This window comes from Hakea prostrata, chromosome 10 (assembly GCF_041222555.1).
Source record: "Hakea prostrata isolate BN-2017 chromosome 10, UWA_Hpros_2, whole genome shotgun sequence".
NCBI classification, from domain to species: Eukaryota; Viridiplantae; Streptophyta; class Magnoliopsida; order Proteales; family Proteaceae; genus Hakea; species Hakea prostrata.
The window spans coordinates 45,157,438-45,174,565 of record NC_142609.1 but is presented as its reverse complement, the minus strand read 5'-3'; the positions used below and the strand labels follow the sequence as shown (position 1 = coordinate 45,174,565).

Sequence of the window (17,128 nt, the reverse complement as noted above, 5' to 3'; positions counted from 1 at the left end):
ACTCTTTATCTTTATTTTTTTTAATTTTGAAAAAAGAAGAAAACAATTTAACATTTTAATATTAAGTTTTTCCCTAATTAATAAGGATAGTAACGTAACATAATATAAAGTATAACTAAGCAATATAATACCTCAAGATTATTTTGAGGTTTTCGAATAAATCAAAGATGTCATGTTATCACTTAATTAACGTACTTTAACCGTAGGAACATCAATATATAATTACAGATAAAGTCTAAGACTAGATTAAAATTTTCAAAAAGCAGAACAATTAAGATAATAATTATGCTATAATATATATTTTTCAATAAGAGGTGTTGATATTACTGATTTAGCAACCATTTGACAGAACTATATCCCTTTTTCATACTTTTGTTCAATTGATTGTTTTATTGTCTACAAAAAAAAAAAAATTGCCATGTAATTACATTCTTTCTTGTGATTCGGATCTTAAAAGAAAAACTGTTAGTTTATGACTTCTTGTTTTATTAGTTAGGTGTAACTAATAAGGAAAAATATTTATTCCATAAATAAAAAAGAGAAACAAAAACTGACAAAAAAAACTAAAAACAAACCAATTATTGTTAGAGCTCCATGATATGTTTTTATGTACTCGAGTCATTGGTTTTAGAATGAATGGTGTTCTGACTTAGTTCAGTTATTCCATTTCATTATCACATTCTTTGCTAATTTTAGGTGTAAGTTTTTACACTACTACTCTACTATAAATATGAAAGTATTATTGAGCTTCTCCCATCAATAAAGCCACAAATCACATATAAGATCATTCAGTCCTCTGCAACAATGGATGCAACAAGAATAGTAACTATAGCTTTTATTCTTCTATTGGTCGCCCAAGTCAACCCCTCTAATGGTACTAATGCTACTTCAGGTAACAAAGACAATCTCGCTCGCTTGTATAAAAATATATATAAGAATATATAATGCATTCTTTAAATATTCTTTGTACAATTTTTATTCATAATTCATGTTTCCATTAAATCTGGGTTAATTAGCAGAAGGAGAACTGTTTGTACCCGTCGAAACGATGCAACGTGAGATCTTCTTCAATGAAAGCCAAGATGGACAACAGTCAGTAACACAGAGGTGTGCAAAATGTACATGTTGCAATAAGAACAATAGATCGTGTGTTCAAACGTGTTGCATTTATACCATCACTTGTCTAAAAAGATGTGAATTTAAGCCCACATCTTGCAATTGTAAATCTTGTCCTACATGAAGTATTTAGCTAACTACCAATGAATAAATAATAAATAAATAATAAAATACTTGAAAAACTTTGAGTTCAAATTAATATTTTTCAGATAATTAGAATAAACTTTTGAGTCTCATTGTACTGTATAAGTGAAAATGTCCAAAAATTATTACAGATGAATCTACTTGAAAGGTCTATTTGCTATCCACATATTATATCTACTTCAAGAGTTAATATTGAAACAGTGAAGGCAAGATGGGCTAGGTCTCAAAGACAGTGAAAAATTTTAAATTCTCAAAGACAGTGAAAAAATTTAAACTGTAAAGGCTTTCCGTAATACGAATATTCAATTGTAAATACTAAAAACATATTTCCCTAATCAATGGTAAATTTATAAATATATTTCCACAAATCTCACATTCTCAAATATATAATCATGTATTTCCACAAATCTCACATTTCCAAATCAATAATCATGCATGTTTTCCCTAAATATCTCCATAAATTTTCATAGATCTTGCATTCCATAAACCTCACGCTATACTTTTTATCATTTTTTTTCTTTTTCCAATCAAATAACTTTTTCCTAGGAGGCTAGGAGCAATCAATTGTAGATACTAAATAGTGTGTTTTAAATTATTTAATTAACCCTTCAAAAATAAAATTAGGATTAAGGTTAGGGTAAATCAAGTTGCTTGACACTATTAGGGTAATATAACAATTAAGGTAATAATTATGCTTTAGTTTATATTTTCACTAAGAGGTGTTGGTTATTACCAATTGAGTAACTATTGACGGTGAAACTGTATCCTTTTTTCATACTCTTCATCAATTGATTGTTTTATTTTCTACGAAAAATTTTTGCTATGTAAATAAATTCTTCCTTGTGATTCAGATCTCAAAAGAAACTATTAGTTTATGACTTATTGTTTTGTTAGTTAGGTGTTACTGATGATGAGAAATCTTTACTCCAGAAAGAAAAAGGGAAACGAAAACTAACAAAGAAAACTCAAAACAAATCAATTATTGTTAGAGCTCCATGAAATGTGCTCGAGTCATTGGTTTTAGTTAAAGTGAGGAATGAATGAGTGGTGCTCTGACTTAATTCAGTTATTTCCTTTTCATTATCACATTGTTTGCTACTTTTAGGTGTAAGCTTTTGTGCTAGTATTCTACTATAAATACGAAAGCATTCTTGAGCTTCTCCCATCAAGAAGGCCAAAAATCACATACAGGTCCATTCAATCCTCTGCAACAATGGATGCAACAAGAATAGTAACTATAGCTTTGCTTCTTCTATTGGTTGCCCAAGTCAACACCTCTAATGATACTAATGCTACTTCAGGTAACAAAAACAATCTCGGTCGTTTTTATGTTCAATATTCTTCTATTCATAATTCATGATTCTATTAAATTTGGGTTTATTAGGAGAAGGAGAATTGTTTGTACCTGTTGAAACGATGCAACGCAAGATCTACTACAATGAAGGACAAGACGGACAAACACGGCAGCAAGCACATAAGTGTGGGAAATGCAAATGTTGCCAGATGAACAACAAAACAAAATGTAGGCTAATGTGTTGCCTCTACACCATGGAATGCCGTTCTGTCGGATGTGTCATGAAACCCCCCACATCTTGCTATTGTAACTCCTGCCAGGATGAAGAAACTGGCTTAGCTAGCCATGAATAAATAATAAATATTCAAATAATAGTTTTTCAGATTTTAACAGTCAATTATTAAAAAACATTTGAGTTTCATTGTTCCATAAAAGCTTAAAAGCCTAAGTCGAAAACAATTACAAATGGATCTCTAGGCCCATTTGCCATCCACATATAGTATCTGCTTTGAGAGTAGGATAGAAACCACAAAGGCAAGATGGGCTAGGTCTAAAAGCCCATGAAAAAATTTAAATTATCTAACCTTAGACTCCTCAACCATTACATTTGTTTTCTTTGAGTTCTTACTAGTGGCTCACCCTTTTACTACTAGTGGCTCACACTAATAGTTTTAGTTCCTAATTAATTTACTAAACTACCTTTATGCATGTCTCATCACATATTCAACCTTAAGTGGGTGAAGAGATTCTCCTCCCTTTCACCCATCTTCTTTCAGAACTTGTTTCGGTAAATTACAATCAAACATCCCTTTTATTTTGGTAAGTAATAGTCTCAATATCCCATTAGCCCTAAATATATAAATATATTTCCACAAGTCTCACATTACCAAATCAATAATCAAGTGTACTTTCTTAATAGGATCAATCAATGGTAGATACTAAAAATATATATATTTCCAAAATGCTTTCCTTAATAGAAGCAACCAATGGTAGCCACTAATAGGAGCAATCAATGTATGCTTTCCTTAATATGAGCAATCAAGAGTAAATACTAAAAACATATTTCCTTAATAAGAGCAATCAATGGTAAATTTCTAAATATATTTCCATGAATCTCACATTTCCAAATAAGTAATCATGTATTTCCACAAAATCTCACGTTTCCAAATCAATAATCATGCATGATTTTTCTAGATATGCATATATATATATATATATATATATATATATATATATTCACCAAATCTTGCACCCTAACCCCGCACCTTAGGGGCACAAGGGCAGAGAGGGTTTTATCCCCAAATAAAGGGGAGGGTCGGTTCGGTCGACCCCACCCCCCCTATCAGGGTTAATCAAAGTGGGCCAGGTTGGGACGATCTTGTCAGGGTCTTGGTTAGGGTTGGGGATTTTTAAACTTTGATTGGTTTGGGAAAGGCTTGGATTTCAATTTCAGTCTCTAGAGTAGGGTTCAAGGCTAGCTTAACCCAATGCGACCCATCAACTCCCCATAGTTTTATCAGTTTCATATGTGAACCCTGCCCGTGTTATGTGGCAAAGAAATGTCAAGGAAGTAGTATGTGTTTTCCCCATGAGAAGATGATCCAGACTCAATTTCTAATCTAGGAACGATATGAAAAATGATCTTGCATATGGTTTGGTCAAGTTTGGATTAACATAGAAAAAATACAACACTTAGGCGTTTGGGGAGTTGAGGCATCAAGAGGGCTATGTATGACCAAAAATAATACAAGCATAACTCATTTGTGTAGATGATACAAAGAGAATTTTCTCAAGACTCAATGAAGGAGAGACTTTCCGCTTCATATGTGGATGATTGATCCATAAAAAACTCCTCAATTTATGGCAAAAAAATAGAAGTAATTCAAGAAAGGGAATAAAAAAAAGGGAAGAAAAACTGAATTAAAAGCTTCATTCATAAGAGTGGTTAAGGGCCTGTTTAGTTACATGAGTCTGGAGATTTCAAATATCTAAAGATTTCAAATCTATGGAATTATAATTTATAAAATTAGATGTTTGGTTGTGGAATGAAATCTGTGGATTCATCCTAAAAAACTATTTGATCGACGTAATGTTTGTAAATGTGCAAATGTATAGCTTTTTTGAAATCTCTGGATTTCACCCTTTACCCATAAATCTACAGATTCACGTTTTTAGTGTAAAAATGTGAATCTCTAGATTTCATGAATCTAGAGATTTTTACAACCAAACGGGTATAATTCTCAGATTCATGAATCCAGAGATTTGAAATCTTAAACTTAGAATAAATACATGTTGGTTGAAGATCCAAATTCATAAAAGAGAATATTTTGAATATTAAATTGATTTTAATTTCCATTTAAAACTATCGTTTTGACTTTTTGAACATACATATTCTTCTATAAATATGATAACATTCTTGAGCTTCTTCCATCAACAAAACCACGAAGCACATACAAACCCATTCAATCCTCTGCGACAATGGATGCAACGAGAGTGATAGTTGTTGCTTGGTTTCTTATAGTGGTTGCTCAAGTCTTTACTACTAACGGCACTAAAACTACGTCAGGTAACTAAAACAATCTCTCGGTTGTATATATTATATATATGCCTTGAATGTTCTTTTATATATTTTCTATTCATAATTCATGTTTCTGTTAAATTTGGGTTGATTATCAGAAGAAGAATTACTTGTACCTGTCGAAGCGATGCAATACCAGACCTATTACAACGAAGCACAAGGTGGACAAGTAGAGCCGTCACACAAGTGTGAGAAATGCAAATGCTGCCCAAAAGGGAGCTCGACAAACTGTGTCATAAAGTGTTGCAACTATACCCAAGTATGCCCACCTACCGGATGTGTCTTCATTCCCACATCTTGCGATTGTACCTCGTGTCCTGCATGAACTAGCTAGCTAGCCATGAATAAATATTGAATAAATATATCTGAAGAACTTCTGAGTTAAAAAATTCAAGTTCTTCAGATTTAATCAGTTCATTGGAAAAAAAAAAAATATATCTACTTTAATGGCTCATTTGGCATGCACGTATTAGATCTTTTTAAACTAAGAGATGTAACGAGTGGTTGAAATTTTGATCATGTTTCGATAATCCAACGGTTGTAGGATTGTCATGTGCATTAAATGCGTAGGATTGACAGCTCAATCCATAGAGACCTTAATGTACCGAGGGCGTTGCTACTATGTTTGAGGGATTTTTAATGAATTCTCTTGGGATTCAATCACTAAAAATAATGAAAAAACTAAATAATTTTTTACATGAGGTCCCCTCCATTTCCATTGAAAATTTAACCACCCTCCTCAAAATTAAGTCTTACAAAGTGCCCCTCCACATTTAACACCGTTAGGTTTTCGTTAGTTTTCATTGCAACTTTACAATTTTACCGTCATTTGATAAATTTATTGAAAAAATTACCATGAGCATCCTCCATTTCTAATACTCCACACCTCTCTCATAATCAATATCTTACAAAGCCCCCTCCACACTTCACACTGTCAGTTTTCTTTTAAATGTAAATATGAATTTAATTTTTTATCCTCACTTAATAAATTCATATAAAATCTTTAGTAATATTTTTAGTATTCATTCGAAATCCTAAATAATATTTTTTTAATGTTACTATGTTAACCTAGATTAAATGATCAAAAATTTTCTCCAATTAAAATTTATCATTTTTATCAATCTATGGACTATGTACCTTCGCTAAAGGTGTGAAGTATGAAGAACACTTTCTAAGGTTTCCAATGAAAACAAAAGGGTTCACATAAAAAAAATTCTTACAAAATATTATTTAGGATTTCAAATAAATTTACCAAGAAAGGGTAAAATTGTAAAAGTAAATTTGAAAGTAATAAAAACTTGACAGAATTAAACGTGAAAGGCAAGTTTTGTAAGGTTTCAATTTTGAGATCATTGGGCTGATAAAAATTCAAAACTTATATGTTCTTCAATTCGACATTCAACCAAAGAGATTGAGAATTGGGAAGGAGAAACTTAAACCAAAAGCAATCATGTGGGAAACAATATTTTTTTCTGGAAACAGGAGAGAGTAGAAAAATTATGTGTGGTTTGATTTCATTGGAACTCTAACCAAAACGAACCATAATAGTAACTCAAGAAAAGAAATCAAAAAATTTATTGTTGAAGATTTTTATCGTTTTTTCCCTCTATTTCTTTTCTTGGTGTATCATCTTCTTCGAGTGTTCAAAAAACTTTAAAATCACTTAGTAGACAAGTTTTAAAATACATAAGAGGTTTTTTTTTTTTTTTAATGGTTTGTCAATCCCGGTTTATAAACATAAAATGGGGTGTCAATACATTATGACTTTGTTTTGGGGTGCCATTGCAATCCGCCTTTCATGTTATGAAATTGAGTTTTGCCCAAGACAACTTGCTATTGAGGAATCTGCACGAACACTTGAAAGGTTGTTGTAATCACGACACTTCGTCAAAGCTAAAACGTACCAGGGGTATTTTCTTTAAGGTATTTAGACACCCCGATTTGTGCAATACGGGTACCAAATGTGTCTTCACCTCAAGATCAGTCAGTCCAAACTTTTAAGATTGCACCCCAAAAAGGTTACTTAAGATGTAATCAAATTATGTTCATTGCTTAACAGAATAATAACAGGGAGAGAAGAGGAGGAGAAAATTAATATTAAAAATGAGTTTGAAAATGAGTTTATATAGAGCCCCAAATGCTATAGGTGAAAGGGTAAGGTCACCTCCTTTTGTGAGGGTACTTATTCAGCTAACTTTCCTAATGGGCATCTCCACACTTCCACCCAGTAGTGGGCTTTCCAGATCAGGGCCCATGACAAAATGGGCCTCTGGATCAAGGCCTATGACCCAATTCCTCAAGTCATATAGAATTATTAATATATAGCTATATAACCATAGCTGGGTCACACCAAGTTCAGGCTTAGTTCGCATCGCATATAGTTCGATCCTTAATCCCAAATATACATTACATAGGTCTTTACTATATATAAACGAGATAATCAACTCTTTTATACCCGATGTAGAACTACAATTTCTATTATAGAAACCATAAGATAAAAGACATGATTAATATATATATATAAATAAAAATAATAAATAATAAATATAAAGTTTTAAACATATTTCCAACACTTACACGCACTTTGACGAGTCATGATCAACTTCTCGTCGTTTCATCACACATTGTATCGGACTCATGCCTGAATATAATAAAATAATTCAAAGACGAGATTCTAATGGATCTCACATAGACAAAAAGTATCAAAAGAATACATTACTCCTCAACAAGAAACTGGTTCACAAGAAAGCAACTAAAGTCAAGGTGTGAACCTACCCGGGAAGAGGGCTGCATTAGACTCTGATTTAATCCTCTATTTTTTTATTTTTAGTTTTTCTTTCAATTAAAAAAATCACATTTTTGATACGCACCCAAATAAACAGTATTAAAATGCTGCAGTCAGGCATGACGGCATTTCCAGGATTCATAGGAAGGGGACTAGGAAATTATTTTGATGATCACTACCATATGGAAAAAAATATATATATTCTTATAAAATTTTCAAATATTTTACTTTTTTTTGACCAGCAGGCACCATGAGGATAGTTTGTGTTTATACAGGTCTGACCGGCGGCGGAGCTACGTTAGGGCCCCACTTTTAAAAGTTTAGTTGCAACCTTGAGGGAGGGCTCAGATGGCAAAAGACCAGCGCTTTTACTTTTTTTATAATTATTAAAATCCTGAGGAGGGCTCAGATGGCAAAAGACCAGCGCTTTTACTTTTTTTATAATTATTAAAATCCTGAGGGAGGGCTCAGTTGGCAAAAGACCAGCGCTTTCACTTTTTTAAAAATTATTAAAATCCTGAGGGAGGGCTCAGTTGGCAAAAGACCAGTGCTTTCACTTTTTTAAAAATTATTAATAATTACTTATATTTTTAATATGTGGAGTTATGTCTAAACATGATAATATAATAATTCAAATGGAGAATCTTTAGTGGGTCCCACATGAGTTTATACAATTTTTGATGAAAAAACATTTAAAAGTGCTTTCCTGATTGGGAGATGGTCCAGACTTTCATTATTTAGCCCAAAATGTTAAAACATTAATTCTGCCCATAGCTCTCACCATTTGACGAGAAAATTTTCCAAAAATTGATATTTATGATCGGGTTTTTAAAATAGATTATTTGATACTTTCTAGAGTTTTGACCTAATTTAAGTGGCTTAAATTATGTCTAACCTACAACTTATGGCTTAAATTATACATAGGGAAATTGGATAGTGATATTACATATGCCGCCGGCAAAGGTTGAACCCAACATATCAGTGGTTCTCAATGATTCCACTAATCCTCCATTGGTCTCTTTTTTTAATTTTTTTATATTATGAATTAAATATTTAGAATTTGTAAAGTAATCCACTACCATTGTAAAAATAAATAAAAAACCAATCACCATGATTCATTGGATTTGCATCTGACCTTCTACGGTTGACATCATATTCTTTTTCTTTTCTCTCTCCCTTTAATGTTGGTTTGTAAGATTTTTTAATAAAAAACATTAATTCAACCTAAAAATTATTTTGTAAAATATTTATTTGTTAACTATCTTTATGTTTTAATTTACTTTATTTTTTAAAACAATTTATTTATATTCTTATGAGGGTAAAAATGTTAGCAGCTTGGTTCGCTTAAACAAGGTTCAGGTATTGAATCCTTGTGGATGCAAAAAATCCCCGCTGGGAGACTCACCCACCACAGCCAGGTGTGCGACGCAGGTCCTGCGTCGCACACCACCGGTTTATAAACCGGGATTGGCAAACCCAAAAAAAAAAAAAAAAAATTAGTGTGTTGTTAAAATCTTGTTTCTCATCTTCTATCCAACCCTTAGTAGATTGAAGGGTATCCTATTTATTTATCTTCTTCTTCCTATAATTTGTCGGAACTTATCATTACTATTGAAAACCACACCTCTTCCCCCTACCAGCTACCACTACTCCCACCTTCTCCTGGCTAGAAATCACCTAACTTACCAGTCTCCCTCTACCTCCCACTCAAAGAAGGCGACACAAGCTTTGACTCAACTTAAGTGAGACAAACGTAAAATTTTTTTTTTTTTTCTTTTTGAAATTGAGGGTTTTTTTTTTTCTTTTTGAAATTGAGGTTTACTTGAGCCATCTTACGCCTACCATGGCTATTTCATCAAGAAATAACCATAACATATAATTTAATATAAGAAGAGCCATTTTTCTTTTTCAAACATCTTTTTGAACAGGAAAAAGTCACCATGGGTTCAAATCATAATAAAATAATTAGACTGAATCTACCCAGAAAGACATCTGTGTTCAACTGGATAAACAATATTAAAATGTTGCAGTCAAGCTTGGTGGCTTTGCCAGATTTCATAGGAAGGGAATTAGGATTTTTATTTTTTTATTTTTTTTATGGTCACTGTCTCCATAGGAAAAAATATTCTTATAAATTTTTAAATTTTACTTTCAGACCGGTAGATACCAAATTGGGTATATAGGTCTCATCATGTGATTTGATGAGAAAATTTTCCAACAAACAAAATTTTATTCAGCTTCTAAACTATTTTTTATTTTTTTATTATTGTTATAATTTTAGCAAAAGTGGTTAGATGCATTTGATAAGTTAGTCATTTTTTTTTAATAATAATCATATAAATATAATATAGATTTCTTAATAGATTCTAATGCATAATAAAGGCAAAATGACAACGTTTTAAATGCATTTTTTTCCTCATTAATATAATTTTTTATAAAATAGATCTTCTGCATCTAAGGGTGTGGTGAATCTAGTTCTTTTATTCATTAGATGATGCCACATGGTTTTCTTTATTCAAAACCATCGGTTTTAAATACATGTTTATATTAATAATTTAAGTTATTGATTTTAGCAAGAACGGCTATATGTGGAGCTAGGATGACACGTATTAGTGATTAGATTTGAGGGGATTAAGTTTTCTTTTATCGTCGAAGGACACAATAAAGGAGGAGCCAGGATTCAATATGAGGGTTTTTTTTTTTTTTTTTGGTCGGGTCAGGGTGGGGGCGTTAGTACTGATATTTCAACTGGAAATTGACAACCCCCTCCCCCCAGAGGCTACTTGTGCATTGATCTGTAATCTTATTTTCCATTATACTAGGACACACGTCTTGTCAACAAAAATATCAATTTTCCATCATACCAAAACAAAAGATATTGCCGACAAAAAGATCAAATTTCATCATACCTAAAAAAAAATGTCTTACCGACAAAATGATCAAATACAATTTACTAGTATAATGCTAAAGGAAAATTCCACAGGGTTGTCATGAGCTCAGTGTAGCAAAAGAAAAAATGCTAAGATGGATGAGTAACAAAACTAATAAGGAATGATCAACTAAGCCAGAGTCCTAACTCCTAAGTCATATAGAATTATTAATATTAATTAATATATAGCTATATAATCATGGCTGGGTCACCACAAGTTCAGGCTTAGTTCGCATCGCACAGGATTCGATTCTTAATCCCAAAAATATATTATACAGATCCTTACTATATATAAACAAGATAATCAGCTCATTTTTGCTTGATATGGGACTAAAGTTTCGGTTAAAGTTGTAAACTTATTTGCAACGCGTTACTCGCACTTTGATGAGTCAAGATCAACTTTATGTCTTTTCATTACACATACTGGGCCCATGTCTGAATATAATAAAATAAATCAAAGATGATACTCTAGTGGGTCTCTCGTGGACTTCACATAACGTGTGTAATTTAAAAAAGTGTCAGGAGAACAAAGCGTTCCTCAACAAGAAACTGATCCGAAATGTACCTTGACTACATCATCAGAAAGCTACTTTAACTTATAATTTAAATATAATACCAGTGCTTTTTTATTTTTGAAACATCTTTTTCGACTAGAAAAGTGGCTATCACTTTTGATCATAATAAACTAGATCGAACCTACCTGGAAAGCCGGCTGTATTAGACCGATTTAATTTTTTTTTTCAATTAAAAAGTCACATTTTTTATAATCACCCAGATGAACAATATTAAAATGCTGCAGGTACCATGAGGATACTTTGTATTTATACAGGTCTCACCATTGGGGCCAGGGGTCATGATCCTACTTTTTTTCATAAATTTGTTATTTTTTTAATGGTCATAGGAAAAAGTATTCTCATAAAATTTTAAGCTTTCAGACCGGCAGACACCAAATTTGGACTGAACGCACCACATTCTTGCATGAACACTATCCGACGATGGACTGAACGCACCACATTCTTGCACACAGAGGATCTGAATCCACTTTTTTTGAGATTAGATGCACTTGATGACTCACCTTAAATATTTATGTGTGTGACTATGTTTATTAGTTCTAATTAAGAAAGAAAAAAGACATGAACAGGGTGGAGCCAAGATTCAATATGAGGGGTTTTGGGGGGGAGGGTTAGTATCGAAATTTCAACTAGAAATTGACAACCCCCTCCCCAGGAACTCTACAATCTAATTTTCCATCATACAAAGACAAACAAATCTTACCAACAAAATGATCAATTTTCCATCCTACCAAAACAAAAGATCTTGCCAACAAAAAGATCAAATTTCATCATACCTAAAAAATAAAAAATAAAATCTTACCAACAAAATTATCGAATACAATTTACTAGTATAATGCTAAAGGAAAATTCCATAGGGTTGTCAAGTTGTCATACGACCAATTAAAGTGTTATGCTGTAACTTGTAAGGTGTTTGAATATTAACAAGCATCATATTGATAAGTTCAGTACCAGTGGCGGACCCAAGATGCAATAGTGGGGGGGGGGGCGAAGAATGAATGCCAGATAACCTTCCCATTTGGGGTCCCACCTCTAAATTTTTTATTAAATTAAATAATAGACCCACATATATTTTGTGGGGCCCACACATATTTGAAAAAAAAAAGAAGATAAATTATGAATAAATTTTTTTTTGGGACAAATATAGGTAAAATTAAAACAACAATATAAAAAAAATATACACATGAAATCAATCTTAAAAAGTTAGATGCAAACCAAAAATTTCTTTGGTAAGAGATGTAAACCAAAAATTTTTGGGCGGGGAGACGGCCAATGCCGGGGACGGCGACCACGGAAGGAGGGGGGGCCCCCGCTTAAACTGACTTATCAAAATATTTGGAACCACCAAACGCCCGTTTTTCCCGCTCTAAAGATTTGGTCTTAATTTGATCTTGATTTTGAAATCGTCGTAACCAAATAGGCCCTTAGGTAAGAGATGCAAATCAATGGTAGTTAGTTACCTATTAACTATAGACATTTTATTCACAATACAAAATCAAATAACAAAAAATTGCAGAAGAAATAAAGAAACATAGAATATAAAATCAAATAAAAAGAATAACAAAAAAAGAAAAGAGAAAAAGAAAAACAATAAATAAATTGAGAAAGATACTTAATTATGGGTAGATTTTTTTTTCAAATTTTCTTAAGCCACGCTTATAGAAAAAAAAAGAGGATAGAGGAGAGGGGAGGTAGGAGAATAAATAGGCATTGAAGAGTTAGTTTTTAATTAGAAATAACATTTTGATTTTTGAATATCTAATAAGATTTTTTTTTCAAAAATTCCTTTAACCCATGCTTTTATAAGAAAATAAATAGGAAGAAAAAAAGAAAGAGAAGAGGGGAGAATAAATAGGGATTCATGAATTAGTTTTTTTTATTAGGAATGACATTTATACCCATCATTTTACTTTTAAAAATTGTTCACAATTTGGGGGGGGCCAAATAGTGACATTTCACACGTCAAGAAGAGAAAAACTGAAAAAATTAAAGGAATTATGGGAATATGCATAAAATTTCAAAAATCCCCCAGCCCCTTCATATGTCCGCCCCTGTTCAGTACAGCAAAAGAGAAGATGCTAAGATGGATGAGTAACAAAACTAATAAAGATAAGGTAATGAATGATCAACTTAGAGTAACTTCGATAAACGATAAGCTTCAAGAAAGTCAATTAAGATGGCACGATCACATTCAATAGAAATCTGTAAATGCTCGTACATGAAAAGACAGACCTAATATAACTTGAAAAGAAAATAAATGCATTGCGAGACAAAAGTTGATATAGCCGACCCCACTTAATTGGAGAAGACGAAATCATTGTTGAAATTGTGAACCTCAATCCATTTTAAAAGGGTAGAAAAGAAATCTTCTCATGGGTGGTTATTATTTCCTTGAAGGTCCAAAACTGTGATATTTAATGGCATTCTCCATGGCATCACTTGAAAATCGCCTCCAACTTTGAATATTCGAAATTCAGATAAGAGAGAAGGAAGGAAGGAAGGAAGGAAAGAAGGAAAGAAGGAAGAAACACCTGAACCAAATACAGTCCAGGTTCATCCTCTCATTTCACAACATCCACACTATTTATAGCCTTCAAAACCATATCACAGAATCTCATCTCAACCATTCTCTTTTCTCCACGTTCTCTCTAGTTTATGATATTTTAATTTTCCCTAAATACCCTTGTTATTCCCAAGCTGGTATAGGGAAAGGAGAGGGCAATTCAGGCAAGAAGAAAGCAAAACTAGCTTCAGGTTTCATCTCTAATGGCGTCCATGGCTGTTCAATTCGTACAATCTTCAGACCCATTTCGCTCATACCCTCAAATTCGTAGAACCCAGTTGAGTACCAGTCTCAAATCACCCTTTGCTCTTCGTTCTAGCTCCCAGAGCAAGAAGAATCTCCAGCGGCTTCGTGTTTCCTGTGGTTTAATCGAGCCGGATGGAGGGAAGCTTGTTGAGCTCTTCGTTAAAGAGTCTCAGAGGAACGAGAAGAAGAAGGAAGCGATGTCGATTCCCAGAATCGAGCTGTCAAAGATCGATCTTGAGTGGGTTCATGTTCTCAGTGAAGGGTGGGCTAGTCCTCTTCGTGGATTCATGAGAGAATCTGAGTTCCTCCAAACTCTTCATTTCAATTGTCTTCGACTCGAGGATGGTTCCTTCACCAACATGTCGTTGCCCATCGTCCTCGACATCGACGACTCGCAGAAGCATCATATTGGTGAATCCACGAAGGTCGCTCTCTTCGACTCCGACGACAACCCGGTTGCCATCTTGAGCAAGTAAGTTCATTTTTCCTCATCTCACAAGGGTTTTGTCTAATTCAGGAAAAATAATGCATTTTGATGAGCTGATATCTGAAGGTGTTGGGTTATTACTTTCTGTTCTGCCTTCGACCATGAAAGCTAATTTGGTAGATTGAATTAATTGCCTCTATACAGTGAAAGATTATTAAAACTAAAGTTTTTATGGAGCTGACAAATCCTTAACAGATGAATTATTCAACACCAAACGTTCAAGCATTAGTATAGCATTTTGTGGTAGGAAACCTTTGAAAAGACCCAGAATCCGCAGCATGAGATTTGGGTAGATGAAACGAATTTGAAAAGTGGATAACAGATGGTAGTCTTTTACAGAAACTGAACCGAGATGCTATTACTGTGGTGAACTAATTAATTTTGAAAATTACTGCAACCATTTAGCTACTGTGATGCATTACAATATGGGGTTTGACTAGTTGGTATATCAATTTGCTCTACTAATTTACCTACTTAATGATTACTGATGATCTGGTCTACTTTCATAATTTTTCAGTATTGAAATCTACAAACACCCTAAAGAAGAGAGAATAGCCAGAACATGGGGAACCACTGCCCCTGGATTGCCATACGTTGAACAGGCTATAACTAATGCTGGAAACTGGCTTATCGGAGGTGACTTGGAGGTCATACAACCAGTTAAATACAATGATGGTCTTGATCGGTTTCGCTTGTCCCCTTCGGAGCTCCGTGAGGAATTCACGAGGCGCAATGCTGATGCAGTGTTTGCTTTCCAGCTGAGGAACCCTGTTCACAATGGCCATGCACTACTGATGACTGATACTCGCCGTCGGCTTCTAGAGAAGGGTTACAAGAACCCTGTATTGTTGCTTCATCCATTGGGAGGTTTCACAAAGGCAGATGATGTGCCACTTAGCTGGAGAATGAAGCAACATGAGAAGGTCTCTTATATCTTTCTTTTGATCTGATATACCATCCTGTATATGAACTTGTTTTGTAGAAAACAACAACATTGAAGATCAATATTACTTCTGCTTCATTGTGAATGTTTCTTTTTTCTCTCTCAGGTGCTTGAAGATGGTGTCTTGGATCCAGAGACAACAGTGGTTTCAATTTTCCCTTCTCCCATGCATTATGCAGGTCCAACTGAGGTGCAATGGCATGCCAAAGCCCGCATAAATGCAGGTGCTAACTACTACATTGTGGGTAGGGATCCAGCTGGTATGGGTCACCCTGTCGAGAAGAGGGACCTGTACGATGCTGATCATGGGAAGAAGGTGCTTAGTATGGCTCCTGGACTTGAGCGTCTAAACATCCTTCCATTCAGGGTATGCTTGACACACTAGTTCCTAATATCAAGTTCTTATTAACAGCTAATCTTGATATGATACTTTAATTTGAAATGATCATCCTATGCTAATTAGAAAAGAAAAAAAATCTACAGGTAGCTGCCTATGATAAGACTCAGGGGAAAATGGCTTTCTTTGATCCATCGAGGGCACAAGATTTTGTCTTCATTTCAGGCACTAAGGTAACTGTTCAGGCTTCTAAAACTTCTGCATCAGTAAGGATCCTTTTACTGTTATTGGGAAATATGATATACTGGCAAGGCATTTAACTCTTTTTCCACCTTGCCCATTGATTTAGATAGAGTCTAATCTGGCTCAAGGTTAGGTTTCTCCTCAACAGCCCTGAATAATGTCCCTTTGGTTTTAGGAGGGGGAATTTTCCATAGGGCAAGGGGTTTGGATATGTAATAAAACTACCTCTCTAACCAACCATTGATTGGGAAAGTCCAGAGTCTGGACTGAACTGCATCTTCACATTTGTAGAAGGAACCCTGGTTAAACATGTTGCTGATTTATGCCAACTGAATTTACAGATGCGAACACTTGCAAAGAACGGGGAGAACCCACCTGACGGTTTCATGTGTCCTGGCGGATGGAAGGTTTTGGTCGATTACTACGACAGCTTGGTTTCATCAGAGAACGGGAAAGTCCTTGAAGCTGTTCCAGCTTAGAACTCCTAGCTTTGTAAAATCATCTGGTAGATAGATATGGGACAAACCTTGTCCCAAATGTGTGTGCTGTTCGTAGCTACAACCATTGCAACCTCTGTTCAGCCTTCAAATAAAGCATTCAAGGGCGTGGTAGAGAGGGTTGGGTATCTTATGATGCTTGCCTTGATTTCTGAGGATCATGTGTATCATTATTATTATTTTTTTTGTTTGCTCAATGAAGTGAAAAACTCATTCACTGTAACATAGTTGTTGTCTTGCTTTCAATGTATATAAGCTATGGGTTGCCTCAGATTGTTGTATTGAGTTCATGGTGTGCAAGATACTCTCAATTTACTGGGCAACTAAGATGTGTTACTTAAGGTTCTTGAGCCATAATGATATTATCTGTTCTTAAAAATCTTAAACTTTGAAA

At 33.9% G+C, this 17,128-nt stretch overlaps 1 protein-coding gene across 1 annotated transcript; it reads left to right on the top strand.

The window, feature by feature from the left end:
- Positions 1-13,857: 13,857 nt before the first annotated feature.
- Positions 13,858-17,118, top strand: APS1 (ATP sulfurylase 1). The gene is made up of 5 exons (XM_089136355.1): positions 13,858-14,699; positions 15,232-15,637; positions 15,764-16,024; positions 16,141-16,227; positions 16,579-17,118. Exons 1-5 carry the CDS (start codon positions 14,185-14,187, stop codon positions 16,714-16,716), a joined length of 1,407 nt encoding a protein of 468 aa, XP_088992481.1. The 5' UTR covers positions 13,858-14,184; the 3' UTR covers positions 16,717-17,118.
- Positions 17,119-17,128: the final 10 nt, after the last annotated feature.

Excerpts from the sequence above, each read along its gene's own strand:
- APS1 (XM_089136355.1), top strand. The coding sequence starts at position 14,185 with ATGGCGTCCATGGCTGTTCAATTCGTACAATCTTCAGACCCATTTCGC. Across the intron at positions 14,700-15,231 it reads CCGGTTGCCATCTTGAGCAA|TATTGAAATCTACAAACACC; the intron begins GTAAGTTCATTT and ends ATAATTTTTCAG. Across the intron at positions 15,638-15,763 it reads GAATGAAGCAACATGAGAAG|GTGCTTGAAGATGGTGTCTT; the intron begins GTCTCTTATATC and ends TTTCTCTCTCAG.